Raw genomic sequence first — 16,461 nt, 5'->3', positions numbered from 1 at the left:
TTTCTAAGAAAAGCAATTCTTGAATAATATTGTTCAAACCTTTTCTGTTAGGTGTCTGAAATGAAGTTTCGTGATGTGCAACATGTTTTCTGAAAATCTTCATTACATTATTGGATATATAGGAGGCGGCACGGTGGCCGACCGGTTGCCACATCTGCCTCACAGTTCTGAGGACCTGGGTTCAAATCCGGCCTCGCCTGAATGGAGTTTGCTTGTGGGCTTACTCCGGTTTCCTCCCACAACCCAAAAACATGCATGGTAGGTTAATTGAAGACCCTAAATTGCCTGTAGGTGCAAAGGGTTGTTTGTTTCTATGTGCCCTGCGATTGGCTGTATAGAGTAACTCATGGAGTTTTTGTGTTGCTGCTATAGCATTTTAGAGGCTTTTCAGGGTTTCCCTGTTCATAAAGACGGATTTTATGAACAGGGAAGGGGGTGAGATAAGGAGAAGGAGGGGGAGAGAGAGAGAGAGAGAGAGAGAGAGAGAGAGAGCGACTGAAGGATGTGACATCTTTTTTCTCTCTTACATTCGGTTTACGGACAGCGGAGAAGCAGCGACCATGCTGTGGAAACTAGTTGAGAATGTCAAGTACGAAGATATTTACGAGGTAACGTTACCATCCGTCATGTCGCATTTCGGTGAAATGGGATTATTAGGCATGCTTTCATTGAATGTGTTGTTTGTCTACACAGTTTTTTTTTTCCCCCCAGGTGGTACATGTATATAAACCTAAATAGCCTCGTAAACATGAAAAGGAGGCTCCTTGGGTTTGGGTTATGTTGTGTGTGGATTAGATGCATGTTTTCATTTATTAGGGCCATATGGTGAAAGAAATTGGGCAAAAAAACAACAACAATACTGTTTTATGAATTAAGAATTTTTGGGAAAGGCAGTCCTTTAAGATGAAGGGGTGCTGGTGGAATTTATTGGATTTGAAACATTGCATTTTGATTCAAAGACGCGAGTGTAGTCCATTGTCTATTAAACAACAGCAAAAGTTCCCATAAAGGCTCGTTGAGGCGTGTGAGCTGTATGTAAATCATCTTGGCTTTTATCCCAGAATGATAATGGGAGAAAATCGGCGAATTTCTGCAGACTGGCGGGAGAGAAAAGGGCCCCTCGGCCGAGCCCTGTGGGAGGGCCTTGTCTCGTGCCGCACATGGCCTCTCTCCCACGGCCACCGGAGTTGAAGGGAGCGCCTAATGTCATTAAACAAGCCCTGCGAGGAGGGCATTGTGGAGTTTAATGCGCCGTTTGACTTGTGACACGGTTCACACGAGTCCCCCACGCGCCACGGAGTGCACGGATATAGTTCCTTTTGCTTCATATATATAGGGCTGACTTCCGTTTGTTAAACTTATATCTTGGAGGGAGAACGATGTTGTCACGGAGATTCCCAGCACGTTGCGTTTATTGTTCGATTTGCGTCCACGACGCCACTGCAAGTGGAGTAATCCCGATATATCGCGGTTCGGCGTTCGCGCCCATTTATACGGAATACCCGCACAGCGCCGTTTTTATGGGTTTTACAGCTTTTGAAATATACCGTGGTCTATCGAAAATATCAACATTGATAAAAATGCTCTAAAAAGTAGCTTTGAACAAAATGAAAAACATTTAAGTAGGTTTGTTTTAAACCCTCCGATGCCCCCCCCCCTTGGGTACTTTATCTTCGAAGGCTTCCGATAGTGAGATTAAACGGCAGAAGACGCCTAACCAGCCAGGAGAGCTCCCGGATTTGTACCGGGAAATACGGAGTTTTTCTGCCGTTGAACGATGACACGAAGGTTGAATCCCATCCATTAGACATTACTGCCACCTAGAGGTATTCATAGCACACGGCAACTTCAATACCGAATAGTAGGATATTTTCTGTAAATATTATACGTGTTCATCATTTTTTTTTTGGTACATTCAAATACATTAACAATATTTTCCAAAGTGTGTTATTAATACGTTTGTATGTGTTTAAACGTGTGAGGGGTAAAATGATTTCTTGGTCTCTTTTTATTGCGGATTTTGACTTTTTGCAGGTGGGTGTGGGACGTACCGCCGCGATAAACGGGGGGCGAGCTGGTGACTGCAATATTCTTTTTCGTGGTCTTTTTGTGTTTCGGAAAACCGGCGATTGAAAACATCTCCGGCTCGTTTCCAAAGTCACTCACGGTGGCGCAAGATGCTTCTTCACTCGTGGCCTGCGTGTCGCCGGTGGGCTCCCTCGCGCATTAGTATTCGTGTAAATCTCAGTCATGAATAACAATTACACGGGTGGGGGGGGGGGGGGGGGGTGAAGGCGAGCGAAAGAGAGAGCGAGGCAGAGGGAAAGAGGAGAGAGAGAGAGCGAGAGAGAGAGAGAGAGAGAGAGAGAGAGCGCGAAGTGAGCCCTAGGAGGTGTTTGCAGCGGCATATGCTCGGACTCTTCTGGACTAAAAAGTTCGGGCGGTTTTGTTGTTTTAGTGAGGCTGACAGCGGTTGTCCAGATGTTAGTTCATTCTTACTGCACTGCGGTGAGTGTCTGCTGATGGTTGTTGTTTGGTTCGGGCTTTTGGTTGTTGTTGTTTGAATGAGTTCAAAGGAATTTTTGTGTGCTCCCTCAAGGACCGCCACGACGGCGTCTCGAGCCACAGCTCGCGCCTGTCCCAGCTGGGTTCGGTCTCCCACGCCGGGCCCTACTCCAGCGCGCCGCCCCTCTCCCACGCCCCGTCGTCGGACTTCCAGCCTCCCTACTTCCCGCCGCCGTACCAGCCGCTCGCCCACTACCAGAGCCAGGACCCCTACTCCCACGTCGGCGACCCGTATTCCCTGAACTCTCTGCACCAGAGCCAGCAGGGCGCATGGGGGGCGCGGCAGCGGCAGGACGGGGAGCGGATGGACAGCTCGTCTTTGCTGGCCCAGCCTCGGGCCTCGCTGCCGCAGCTGCCCGGGCTGGACCCGCGGCGGGACTACGGTGGGGTGAGGCGGCCCGACGTGCTGCTGCACGCCGCTCATCCGGGACTGGAGCCCGGAATGGGCGACGGACTGTTGCACGGACTACACGGCATGGAGGATGTACAGGTGAGTCCAAGGGCAGAATGGCAATTTCTCCACATGCCCTATCAAACCTTTTTATTTCCGGGGGAGGAGGAGGGGTTGTATATTGTCAATTAGTATTTTATTGTTCAAGTACAGGTGTCACAAAAGCTCAAAAGACCTTTGTGGGGGGGAAACCCCAACAACAACGAATAGTCAATTTCCTCAAATACTAAAACAATTGAACATGGGCCAAAAGAAAATAGGAATGAGGTTTGATACGTTTTATTATTCATGCCAGGATCAAATAAATTGTTAATATTCGAGAGGGGTCAGAAGTCATGCCCCCTCAGGGTTGACCCTTGAAATAATGCAGCTATGGTGTGACCCAAAAGGGCCCAAGGCTGAGAGCAGGGGCCACAACATGCATGCCAGCCAGACACTCTGCTCTCAAATCAACCACAGTTTCATAGACTTGCTTGAAATGTGCAGCTGCTTTATTACACACCGAAAATGTTATCTTTACAGTCACAATCTTGGGCTGCAGAAACAAAAAATGATCTTTTTTTTTTTTTGATCGTTGGGGTCATTGCTGAAATTGACTTTTAAAAATAAATGTGAAGCAATGAAAACTGGCGAATTTGGAATACATGATTTTTTGTTTCTATTTTTGGTCATGAGACTTATTTTCACTTTCAGGCCGATAAATAATCAATGTCAAACTATATTTCATGACCATGGAAATATGAGTGAATTCACTTAAAACACCCAAAGCTTAATTACGTGTGACATTTAATTGGCCTATTACAGTGTGAACTGTCATCATCCAATAAGCTTATAACGATGGTTTGTATCTGTCTTGGTACTGACAGACAATTGACGACACCAACGGAACCAGCATACTGGATCAATCTGTAATTAAGAAAGGTAAACTATATGCATGTCGCTCACGTGTGCAATATAAATAATGGATATTTTAAATGATGCTTATTTTGTATTGCTGAATCTATTTTAAGATTGTTTAGACGTAGAATGAGACAGGGTGGCATCACTGATTGGGCACAACAGGTTCACATGTACCGTGAAAAAAATAAATAAATCGAACATCAAATATAGAAAAAAATATGTACAGCTTTGACACAATTGTAGTAATTTAACCATATTGTTTTTGTGGCTATATAGCACGCGTGTAGAACTGCATAACATCACTTTCGAGTATTTTGCTGACCTTATTTAGCTACGACTATAAGATATTGCAAATCGAACATAGCTTTGGCAGTGTCATAATTTAGCATTATTGACTTTGTAATGCCAGATTTAGATTTTTTTTTTTCATACGAGATCTTTGTATTGCACTATAGGTGTACCTAATGAGGTGACCGGTGAGCGTTTTCTTATTGTTGGTAACACGATGATGACGAGGGACCCAAATGATTCTGGCACTCTATTACTGGAAAGCATTAAAGTGGAGTTCCAGTAATAAAAAAAATAAAATAAAAAACAGGCAGTTGTTCCTGCTCAGTGGCTCCAGGTTGGGGGGCCTGTAAAGCGGGATAACGACCCCCGCTGCCGCCGCGCGTGCAGGCGAGCCGCTGATGATGTGCAATGATTCAGTTGCGGGATGTTGAGTGACTGAGCTCCCCGCGGGGCATTTAAGCCGCTGATGTAATAAATGGCACCGCTCACGGAGATCTCGTGAGCTCGTTTTGAGCTAATCTGCAGTATTATCCCCCGTGGAGCTATAAAAAAAAAATAATAATAATAATAATCACACATCGGCGTTTTTAACGCATATAGTGTGAGCATTATCATGAATGGAAAAAAAAAAAAAAAAGATGAGGGAGCGCCCAAGTGCCTCTGGTGGCCGCGCATATGGAGCGAAAGGCTTGGAGGTCGATCACGAGATTGGGGAGAGCGATCCAATCAGCAATCGATAATATTGTAACCAGAACGTCGCGACACTTTCAATAAGAGCAGACGCCCTGCGCGTGGCCGATGCCGGGAGGCCTCATGAACGCGCCTGTTTTGATCGGGAGAAGATTGACAAAATTATTTTAACCGAATACACCAAATTCATGACCCGAATACACCCGGTGGCCACAGCATTAGATCAAATCACATAAATACTGAAAATTATGCATTGACAAAACTAAGAATGATCAGATTTGATTAACACTGTTAGTTTGCAGTAACTGCGCTAAATTAGCACTAAATTGTCTAATACTTTGCTTGCCCAATTTATTTCAATCACCCAAATATTAGAAACAGCTTTTATTCATTTGCAATGGTGTCGGGCTGCAATGGCACACAGCTGCGCACATATGAATATATTGAATAAAGTTCCTTATATGTTTAAATAATACCTCTTCACTCAGGATAAAAATACAATTCTACATATTAAAACCATTTTAAAAAATGAGATAAGACACATTTGAAATGTTTAGGATTCCATTCCAACTTAGCATTGTCATCTATGAAAAGACAGTATATATATTTTTTTAAATGTAGCGCTTGTATTGGATCTCATTTATACCAAACGACTCATTGAAAACAAATAAAAACATAATCATAATAATAATAATAATAATAACCCCCCCCCCTCTCTTAGTACCCATGCCACACAAGAACATCGGCTCGTTGATGCTGGGCAAGGACGGCCTGATCGGCGGAGTCAGCGTCAACATCAACGAACTGTTCTGTTCGGTGCCGGGTCGGCTGTCCCTGCTCAGCTCCACCTCCAAATACAAAGTGACCGTCGGGGAGGTGCAGAGGAGACTTTCGCCGCCCGAGTGCCTCAACGCATCCTTATTGGGGGGCGTGTTGAGAAGGTACACACACACACACACACTTATGCAACGTCTCTGGAGACACTTTGGAACACACACACACACACACACACACAAGTATCCCTTGTGTCATCCTCTAAAAGAAATCCATTGCGCATGCATGCTGTGTATCCAAATGTTTACATTTGCGCCCTTCCATTTTGGACAGAGCAAAGTCCAAAAACGGTGGGAGATGCCTGAGAGAAAAACTAGAGAAGATTGGACTGAATTTACCTGCTGGGAGGCGCAAGGCTGCCAATGTCACGTTGCTGACGTCACTCGTAGAAGGTGATTATTCAAATCATTATTTTCACTGGAAATATTTGTTTCCCAAAAGGGCGTGGCTTCAGTCGCCAGTTTTAGTTACATCATATCAAGTCAATTCCGATCTTTGATAATATTAATAATAATAATAATAATTTAAATTGAACTGGGATTGACTCGCATTATTCTTCATGAATCATTCTCGCTCATTCAACGGGTGGAAACATAACATTTGTATTTTATTAGTAAATTACAAATAGTCGAGAAAAGAAAACTATTAACTAATTCGTTTTAATCCCACTGAAAAATAGCACTTAATTTTTTTGGTTGCACATGATTAAAATGTGGTCAAATGACGTCATTTCCCCTCTTCTCGAAAATAATAGAACAACGTGTTAGTTTATCCTTGTTCGAATTACGTAAATTGAAATCTTTTTTTTTTTTTTTTAATGATTTAGCATCAATTAATTACAAACTAACACGAAACAAACACCAAAGTGGGCTTTGCATTTGATGCACGTGAATGTTGGAAGTTACAAAACGGAGAAGAAGAAGAAGAAGAAGAAGAAGAAGAAAAAGATGAAAAAGAAGCAGAAAAAACAAATAGCCCCACATACATCACATTGTTTGCAGCAATTGGTTGCGGTGCGCATGATCCACGCTGACTTTCCGCAGGCGAGGCCGTGCACCTTGCCCGGGACTTCGGCTACATCTGCGAGACGGAGTTCCCCACCAAAGCCGTGAGCGAGTACCTCAACCGGCAGCACGCGGATCCCAACGAGCTGCACACGCGGAAAAACATGCTGCTGGCCACCAAGTGAGTTTGATGGAGCGTTTGATTGGATTCCTCCTCGTTGTCTTTTATGGCCACTCTGCTGTTTGCCTTGTCCTCTTAGACAGATCTAACACCACATTCCGAACCATTCAAATATTAAACGTGTAGAATCTCTGTGTAAACAAATATATATATATATAATATATTGTAGCTCAGCGTGCTTCCTCACTTTTGAATGTCCCACAGCCTGAGAAACACATTGTTGCCGTTCCATTTGAATGACATAACTGCACTCGTTGGGGTGAAAAAAAGGGTCTTCATCACCTCCAAATGGGGGAATTTGCGGTTGGAGGAATTAGTGAGAAATTAAATCCTCCCTTGATTTTCCAGGGCCCTCAATGGTCCCCTTCTTAAAGAATGGCCTGAGGGAGCCAAGCGTGCTATGCTGAGGTCCATTCTGGCGCACTCAGCATGTCAATGACATTTGGATATGATAGTTTGATATGGTTTTAACCTGGTATAACATATAATGTTTGATGTTAGAAAATATCACCAGCTAATGCAAGAATTCTGCATTAAACCTCATATTGGCTACCTGAAAATAGCTTTAAAAGGAGCATATTTTATTTCCGGCAAATGTCAGCCTAAGATTAGAACTAGCCGCACAGTTTAGTGTGAACTGTGAGGCAGACGCACTAACCAGTCGTCCACCGTGCCGCCGGCTGTTATACATTGGAAATGAATTCAGGATCTTATTACCTTTAGCAACTGCGCAGCAATGGCTGTGTAAAAGAAGCAAGACCATCAGTATTGGACTGAGTCAGATGTACTGATTTTGTTGCTGTCTCTGTTTCACTCAAAAAGGTCAAATACCATTCATCAGATATATACACCGTCTGTTTATTCAAATGTATTGTATCACCAAAAATATTTAGGTTATGTATTATTTTTTTTTAAATGATCGAAATTATTTGGTCATAATCCAACATTTGCCCTGTAGAAACACAACTGAGTGCAAATGTACACAACCGCAGTGGCCCACTCTACAAATATGGCAGACAGAGTGCAGACAAATGGTTTATACTGCCCAAAAAGCAAAACATTTCAATGCCTGTTGGGGTTAATATTAAGACATGTAATTATATAAATATCTTCAAAGTCAGCAAACGAAATACAAAAATAGGGCCGTCACAATCAAATCTTTTTTTTTAGAATCGATTACCATATTATATTTTGTCGCGTAATTAAATAATCGCCCCTAAAATATATATATATATATATATATATATATATATATATAGTTCATTTTATTTATTTATTTATTTATTTATTTACTACTAACATGCATTTTATTCTCATTTTGGAGGGCTGGACTTCTATCCTTAAACTGCTTATGTTGGTGCTGAGTGTATGGTATAAACTCCGTACAGAATTTGAGACAACAAAATCAGCCTTTGCTAAATGGTTCGCATTTGCGATTCGCACGGGCGTGCTAACTACAGCTACCATTATATGTATAAAAACACACTAACTACCATTCAGCTCACTCATACATCATGTTATATGTACATTACACATCTAATAGTGTCTTAAAAATCACTTACAGACGCTCCTCTGTCATTTTTGTCAATGTTTTTCACGGGCCCAACTGTGCGTCCGTCTGCAACAAATGTCCGTGCGGTAAACATGGACAGTGGACAAATGGTTCCGGGAGGGTTCCGGGCTGCCCAAATATGCTTTTTATAATATTTTTTATTGCCTCGGGGCAGAAATCTTTGCATCCACCAATTTGTTGGGTTGATTTTGACATTTTCTTCCACAGCCCTACACAAAAATAAGTACAATTAGATGATAACTCACTAAAAATAAGTGGATTATTGTCTAATTGTTAGTAAATTCTCATGTCTGCTTGGTGCTCAGTATGGCTGACGTGCTTACCGGTGGATGTTTGATCCTCAGATGTTAACCTGCACCACTATACTGTACTATGTGTTGGTGGTGCCTCTTGGAAATTCATTATTTATCAGTGAAGTGTTTCAAGTCATCAGAAAACAACAGTGAAGGCCTAAAGTGTAGCCCGGGGTGGAGACTCCTTCTCTCTACTCAACTAACCCCAGCTGGGCTCGGCCTGCCTCGTCTGTCACTCATTTGCTGTAGTGCTGCCCTTAGGCCTGTGTATTGCACGTGTGTGTGTGTGTGTGTGTGTGTGTGGTGGGGCGGGGGGGGGTGGGGGGGGGGGGTGGTCTACAGAGATACCTTGAATATAAATTGGGCCCAAAACCAGACAATGATATTATTAAATTTAATGTCAATGGCAAAAACCTATTGATTGCCCTCATATTAAGGCCTTACATACCACTTTTTACTTGTGCAATTGTTTTACAGCCATTGCCATTTGCTATTGTTTCAAATGTTAAACTGGCGCTCTTGTTTGTTGCAATAAGCTTTATTATTTGATGTGTTGAGAACATTCAGACACGTAGCGATACTGTACGTCACATTCACAATCGTAAGCATCTTTGCACTGCATGATATAAATATTGCACGACAATTAGTACATGACTTAGAGAATGAAAGGTCAGCTCAGATCAAATGTTGTCTTTTGAAAAAATGTCACAACAAAATGGAAGAAAGAGATTGCATTTTTGGCCCGTTGACAATGAATGCATTGTTTTTGTGATCCAAATGAAACTGTGACCTGTGTTCTGCAAGTATCAAACATCTCTGGAAGACGCAGGAAACCCACGACAATGTATAACAATAATGTGCCCTAATAACTAAAACACAAAATATGGCAAATGATAGCTTTTGTAATAACACCTATGCAACAATGTTTGTGGGCTACGATTGCCTCCAAAATTCTTGATATATCATGTTGCGTTCATCTTTTTGCTTCGGAGTGTATTTAAAAAGCTCTCCAGAGAAAACATATACGAGATGAAACAGAAGACAGGTATTGGCAAAGTTTGTTCAAGTACAAGGCAAACTTCAATATCTGAACATTAAAAAAACAAACCAAAAAAAAACACAGCAATGTCACATTAACAAAACAGAGGACGAGTGCTCAGCATGTGATGTGTTTGTACAACAAATCAACACCATCTTAAAACGGAAGGGGAAAATAAAGTGAACTATTCCTGGCACGGTGTCAGTTGCAAATGTTCAAGAATTACACGGTGTAGCTTTTGCTAACACAAATAAGGCACACTTTAAATCAACATCTGCTTTTCAAAGATCCACTAACAAACTGCTTTTGATTTCTAGTCTGATATGATTTAGCAGTGGCGTAGCTCAAGCGCCCTAAAAATGTTTTGTGCCCACCCCCCCCCCCCAAAAATTTTTTTTTTCGGTTATTTGTGATTATTCCACTGCGATTGGCTGGCAACTAGTTGAGGGTGTACCCCGCCTCCTGCCCGATGACAGCTGGGATAGCGTCCAAAATGTACGTGTTTTAGACCCCCTATTATTGAGCTTAAGCACCCGTGAACATTTTGGTCGAGTGCAACAACATTTTGATTGTTATAGATATAAGCAAAAACTTATCATGGGAGGATATGGGTCATTTACATATAGTTTGATCAATAACGGTAAAGATAATCCCCACTGACTTTCCTCTTGAAAATCACTTCATATTCTTGATAGGCGGATTACAATTATTGTCAGTTGTTACCAATCAATCGGAAATAATTGTTCATCTAAGTAATATTATTCAAACTTTGAATGGCAAAATGTCTTCACCGTTTTGTGGCCCAAATGAAGTTTCATGATTAGCAACATGTTTTCTGAAGACGCTAATTACATTTTTGGATATATTGGCTTTTTTCTCCTGTTGCTGAATATGCCTTTTCCATGAAAACTAATGCAGATGCATCTCGGTGTCTTCAGACCTCCTTATTTTGGTTATTTGGCAAATTGTCCATGTTTGTCACTCCGGCTGTCTTTACCGTTAACGCCACTCGAGGGAGCCTCATTGTGTTGTTGCAATACACCAGAGGGATCTGCGAGATGAAGTGCCAGCATGAGGCCGCCATTTTGCGTTCACACAATAGCAGGCAGCAAAAATAAATTGTGTTATTTATGAGATATGGATGAATGAATGAAAGTGTCAGAACTATTGCATGTCCATCCATCCATCCATTTTCTGAGCCGCTTCTCGTCACGAGGGTCGCGGGCATGCTGGAATTGGTTGCCAGCCAATCGCAGGGCACATACAAACAAACAACCATTCACACTCACATTCACACCTACGGGCAATTTAGAGTCTCCAATTCATGCATGTTTTTGGGATGTGGGAGGAAACCGGAGTACCCGGAGAAAACCCACACAGGCACGGGGAGAACATGCAAACTCCACACAGGCGGGAGCGGGGATTGAACCCCGGTCCTCAGAACTGTGAGGCAGACGCACTAACCAGTCGTCCACCGTGCCGTCACTACTGCATGTCTTTACCGTTATTACAATCGTGTAAAGAGAAGATTGTAATGGGTTTAATGAGTAGTTGGGATTATTTTTGCACTTGTATCCGCAGAGTTTAAAGCGCAACACATGTAAATTGTGCAACTCACGACTTTTATGAATGTTTACATCTTTACCGTTATGCACTTTTGTCTTCACCGTTATGTGTATTTCAGTGGGCTACCACCATTTACATAATGGAAAATAAGACTCTAAGCGTGGCTGTTTCAGCATGGGAGTCATTTACCCATATAAAAGCAAGGTGGCATCAAAAAATTGCGAAGTTAGATTTTTGTTTTTTAACAAGTGTCTTTACTGTTATTGATCAAATTATATGCAAATAACCCGCATGCTATCTGAAGTAATATCAGTCTACAAAAGGTCTTTCCCCACCTGACGTATTATTGCTTGTCTTCCCTACAGACAGCTGTGTAAGGAGTTCACAGACCTGCTGGCCCAGGACAGGACTCCCCTGGGCAACTCGAGGCCCACCCCCATCCTGGAGCCCGGCATCCAGAGCTGCCTCTCTCACTTTTCCTTCATCACACACGGCTTCGGTTCGCCCGCCATCTGCGCTGCGCTCACAGCTCTCCAAAACTACCTCACCGAGGCCCTCAAAGGACTCGACAAGATGTTTCTCAACAATCCTCCAAACCGGCACGGCGACAACAAGGCCGGCGATAAAGACGAAAAGCAGCGGAAATGAACCAGATGTTACATTGTCACTCGCAGCTTTACGCTACTGAGACTGACGTGCCGCACGCAGGCCTGCATGAGGGCGAAGGGGACGAAGAACTCCAGACACACCGAAGGATTGTTCACCTGCGTTACCTTCTTCCACTGCCCCGAGGACATGCTGGTTGCGGCGTTACATCCATTTTGCTCCCCGTGCCGGTTTCCAGATCGAGGTGCTGCGTGCAGCAGTAGACATTGTGTGTGCGCTTGTGTTTGTCTTCACGCAACAAAAGCAAAAGCACCGTGAGTACGAAGATAGGTAATGAGATATATCTATCTGTGAAACAGATAGGTTTGGTAACTACACACAAATACAAGGTGATGGGGGCTTATTTATGCGTGTACATATTTATTTATATTAATTTAAAAGGTTGATTTTGTAAATAGGTGCCAACTATTTTGGAGTAGGCCTATTTATCTGTGATCTGATCTTTGTGAGTCGCCAGTGGGTGGGGGTGGGGACAGTAAGGACTCATCCAGTGTTTTTCTGTTCTTATAGAGCTGTTGTCATGGTGCTGATGATGGGTAGACATGCTTTGAATTGTCCTGTGCTTTCATTTCTATCACATTGATAATAAACCATGTGTTTTATTATGAGAGGTATGCCGAAGTTACCCTTCCTCCATGAAAACGCGACACTTGTAACTGAAAAAGCAAAGCACAATATTCATCACACCAGTCTAATAGCGTAATATCTCCGATGCAAGAGATTGAAGTAGTGTATAGTTAATGATGAGTAAAGTTGTTTCATTCATCTCTGCCTTCGGAAATTGTGACGCATTTCGGCTCTTGGGCACAGAAATATTTACTGATTGACTCTCGTTAAAAATTTAACATGCGCAGTAACGCCTCTTCAATGCGATATATATATATATATATATATATATATATATATTGTATTAAATACCCGCTGTTATATTATCCTGCAATAATGATCCACTTGCAATTGCTGAAAGGCGCCGTTCATTAGGATCACAGCATGCATGGCCTAACAATAGCTCTCCCATAATGTTTGCACATCTTCTTATTTTGTCAAAATTCTTCATACATACCACTTCACCTTTTACTATACCTACCACACAGATGTCAAACAATCATTCTGCAAGTAAGAAGAATATCAACTTTGCATATTTGATCTCAAACATTAAATTCAATTAAATGATCAAAGTAGGAGAAAGTAATGTAGACAGAACATTCAAATGAAACTGATTTTAAACATTTCAGTGTTCTAACAGACAACTCCATTTGAAATGCTCATATATTAAATCTGCGCCTTATCCAAGACACCAAATCGTTCTGATTGCTACTTCTGAGGGAATTGCAATAACAATTCCCTGAGAAATAGCATGTTCTTGAAAAAGAAATAAGAGAGAAATAAGAGATGCTTCTGCCAAGCCAAAAGTACTCCAAAAGAACCTTGAAGGGGTTGTTCATCAATGTATCCCACTGGCCATCCTCCTGTTATTATGATACACTATCATGGACATGTACGATAACAGTTGAAAGTTCAACGAAAAAATGTCCAGTAAGCAGGTCAGCTGCATGTGAAACTGTCCGGTCACCGCAAGGTGAAAATGTATCGCAACTGCTGTGATTGAATACTGATATGTTATTCGTAATGACTTACATGACTTACATGTGTTACAGCAGAAAGCAACCCCGCCCCACAACACAGGTTATTATAAGCTGTTCAAGTGTTTTTGGGCAAACAATAGCACTTTTAACTAAAACAATACCAATACAAGTACTGGTAATAATAGACCAGATACTGGTATTTCATCATGCAAGGAAGCTGCAATGTATTCCAGAGCATGCACACAGCAGGATGGATTCCAGGGAGATAATTGGCTGCATTCTCGAGGCCTCTCACTCGCACGTGCGCAAGGGGAAAGGAATTGTGCCTTGCGGGCCTTCTTCTGTGTTGGCTATCTTCTCCTGTGCTGGCTATATCTCGCAATGTGCTAATGATGAGAGAGCACGCGACGCACGGATTTGAGCAGACAGAGAGAGAGATTTTGCTTTTGAAATCAACTTTATTGGGCAGCTTTTTAAAATTGTGCTCAAGGTAAATGGCCACAAAAATAAAATATTTTCAAAAACACGAGTGGTGGGGTTGAGGGGGAGCCTGGGGCTGAGTGTGACCCGTGAAGTGGAACGCTGCGTGACGCAGGTGCAGAGTTCAGTACCCGCATGTCCGCAAGCCATTCCCGTTCAACAAAAGGAGAAGCTACTGAGGATCAGTGGCTACACAACAAAGAGGTTGGCTGGCTGCAACAATAAACGTCAATAGGACGGGCATGACCTGATGATGTATTATTAAGTCTTAAGATAAAAAAACAAAAAAACATTTGGAACATTTTACAAATGTTACTGAACAAAGTATTTTTCCAAACAAAATACTTTTTTCAGTCTTTTCCAGAATAAATAATAGTAATTTCATGGAAAAGGTTCTCTTTTAAATTCAATAGAACTTTATATCCCTGTCAAACCTTGTCTTTTATATCGTAATATTAGGAATCTACCTTGGAAAAATACAACTGTTTGTAAGATTTTTTGTTTTTTTTGGTCAATTCCAATAAAGTTGGGACATTGTGTAAAATGTAAATAAAACAGAATACAATGATTTGCAAATCTTTTTCAACCTATATTCAACTGACTACACTATAAAGACGATATATTTAAAGTTCAAATCGATAAACTTTATTGTTTTTTGCAAAATATTCATTTTGAATTTGATGCCTGAAACCAAAAAAACTGGGACAGGGACAACAAAAGATTGGGAACGTTGAGAAATGCTCAAAAACACCTGTTTTGAACATTCTACAGGTGAACAGATTAACTGGAAACAGGTGTCATTATTGTGTACTAAAGGAGGATCCCAGAAAAGCTCAGTTATGCACAAGCAAGGATTGGGCTTCACCACAGTTTGAGAATAGCGTTTCTCGGCGTACAACTGCAGGGAATTTAGGTATTTCATTATTTACGGTCCATAATGTCATAAAAAGATTCAGAAAATCTGGACAAATCTCTGCACATAAGTGGCAAGACTGAAAACCAACATTGAATGTCTGTGACCTTTGATCCCTCAGGTGGTACTGCATTAAAAACTTGCATCACTATGTAAAATGACATTGCCACATGGGCTCAGGAACACTTCAGAAAACCATTGTCAGTTAACACAGTTCGTCGCTACGTCTACAAAAGCAAGTTAAAACTCTAGCATGCAAAGCCAAAGCCATATATCAACACCATTCAGAAACGCCACTGGCTTCTCTGGGCCTGAGCACATCTCAGATGGACTGACGCAAAGTGGAAAAACATTCTGTGTTCTGACGAGTCTGCATTTCAAATTTCTTTGGAGAAATCATGGACATCGTGTCCTCCGGGCCAAAAGAGAAAAGGACCATCTGCAAAGTTCAAAAGCCAGCATCTGTGATGGTATGGGGCGAGAGTTAACTTGCACATCTGTGAAGGCACCATTAATGCTTAAAGGTACATACAGGTTTTGGAGCAAAATAGTGGATGCTGCCATCCAAGCAACATCTTTTCAGGGACGTGCTTGCTTATTTCAGAAAGGCAATGCCAAGCCACTTTCTGCACGTTACAACAGTGTGACTTCATAGTAAAAGAGTGTGAGTACCAGACTGGCGTGCCAGCAGTCCAGACCTGTCTACCATTGAAAATGGCACATTATGAAGCAGAAAATACGACAACAAACACCCCGGACTGTTGAACAACTGAAGTTGTACATCAAGAAAGAATGGGAAAAAACACCTACAAAGCTTCAACAATTAGTGTCCTGAGTTTGCAAATGCTTACTGAGTGTTTGTAAAAAGACACGTGATGTTGGTAAATATGCACCTGTCCCATCTTTTTTTGGAATGTATTGCATGCAACGAATTAAAAATGAGTGCATACTTGCCAAAAAAACAATACAGTTAATCAGTTTGAAGATAAAATATCTTGTTTTTGTAGTGTATTCAATTGAATATAAGTCGAAAAGGTTTCGCAAATCATTTTGTTCTGCTTTTATTTATGCTTTACACAATGTCCTGACTTCACTGGAATTGGAGTTTGTACAAGACTCCTTTGTTCTCATAAAGACTTTTTTTTTTTTTTTTTTAGTACTAGCTCATTGTCATAACATTCTTTTCTCTAATTGGTTATTGAAGCAATACTACTTCTTTTCGTCAAAACTAGGCAACTTTTTTAATTCCTATGGCATTTGAGTGTATATGTGGTCGGTTGTTTAATTGGCATGAAGGTAATGAGGGTGATACTTGGAAAAATGTCTTGAATATAAGAGGTCCCTGGACCCAAAAAGTTTGAGAACCCCTGATCGAAACCCTTCCACTGGTGCTCTGGCTGTATGTTTAGGGTCACTTTCCTGCCGAAAG

General features: G+C 41.7%; 1 protein-coding gene across 3 annotated transcripts; it reads left to right on the top strand.

Moving 5' to 3' along the window:
• Window positions 1–457: 457 nt before the first annotated feature.
• Window positions 458–14,410, top strand: tfap2b (transcription factor AP-2 beta). Of its 3 annotated transcripts, none has more exons than XM_061754754.1 (7): window positions 458–608; window positions 2,600–3,055; window positions 3,883–3,937; window positions 5,619–5,838; window positions 6,005–6,123; window positions 6,775–6,916; window positions 11,753–14,410. In XM_061754754.1, the coding sequence occupies exons 1-7, from the start codon at window positions 561–563 to the stop codon at window positions 12,033–12,035; spliced, it is 1,323 nt and encodes a 440-aa protein (XP_061610738.1). In that variant the 5' UTR covers window positions 458–560; the 3' UTR covers window positions 12,036–14,410. The 3 variants fall into 3 exon arrangements, with proteins under 3 accessions (XP_061610738.1, XP_061610740.1, XP_061610739.1); XM_061754755.1 differs by lacking the exon at window positions 458–608 and adding an exon at window positions 2,372–2,508; XM_061754756.1 differs by lacking the exon at window positions 6,775–6,916.
• The last annotated feature ends 2,051 nt before the right edge of the window (window positions 14,411–16,461 follow it).

Source organism: Phyllopteryx taeniolatus, chromosome 18 (genome assembly GCF_024500385.1).
Source record: "Phyllopteryx taeniolatus isolate TA_2022b chromosome 18, UOR_Ptae_1.2, whole genome shotgun sequence".
NCBI classification, from domain to species: Eukaryota; Metazoa; Chordata; class Actinopteri; order Syngnathiformes; family Syngnathidae; genus Phyllopteryx; species Phyllopteryx taeniolatus.
This window is presented reverse-complemented; position numbering and strand designations above follow the sequence as displayed.

Bases quoted from the DNA above. Each gene is read 5' to 3' on its own strand.
- tfap2b (XM_061754754.1), top strand. From the start codon at position 561: ATGCTGTGGAAACTAGTTGAGAATGTCAAGTACGAAGATATTTACGAG. The intron at 609-2,599 runs GTAACGTTACCA...TGCTCCCTCAAG, and splicing joins AGTACGAAGATATTTACGAG to GACCGCCACGACGGCGTCTC. The intron at 6,124-6,774 runs GTGATTATTCAA...GACTTTCCGCAG, and splicing joins GCTGACGTCACTCGTAGAAG to GCGAGGCCGTGCACCTTGCC.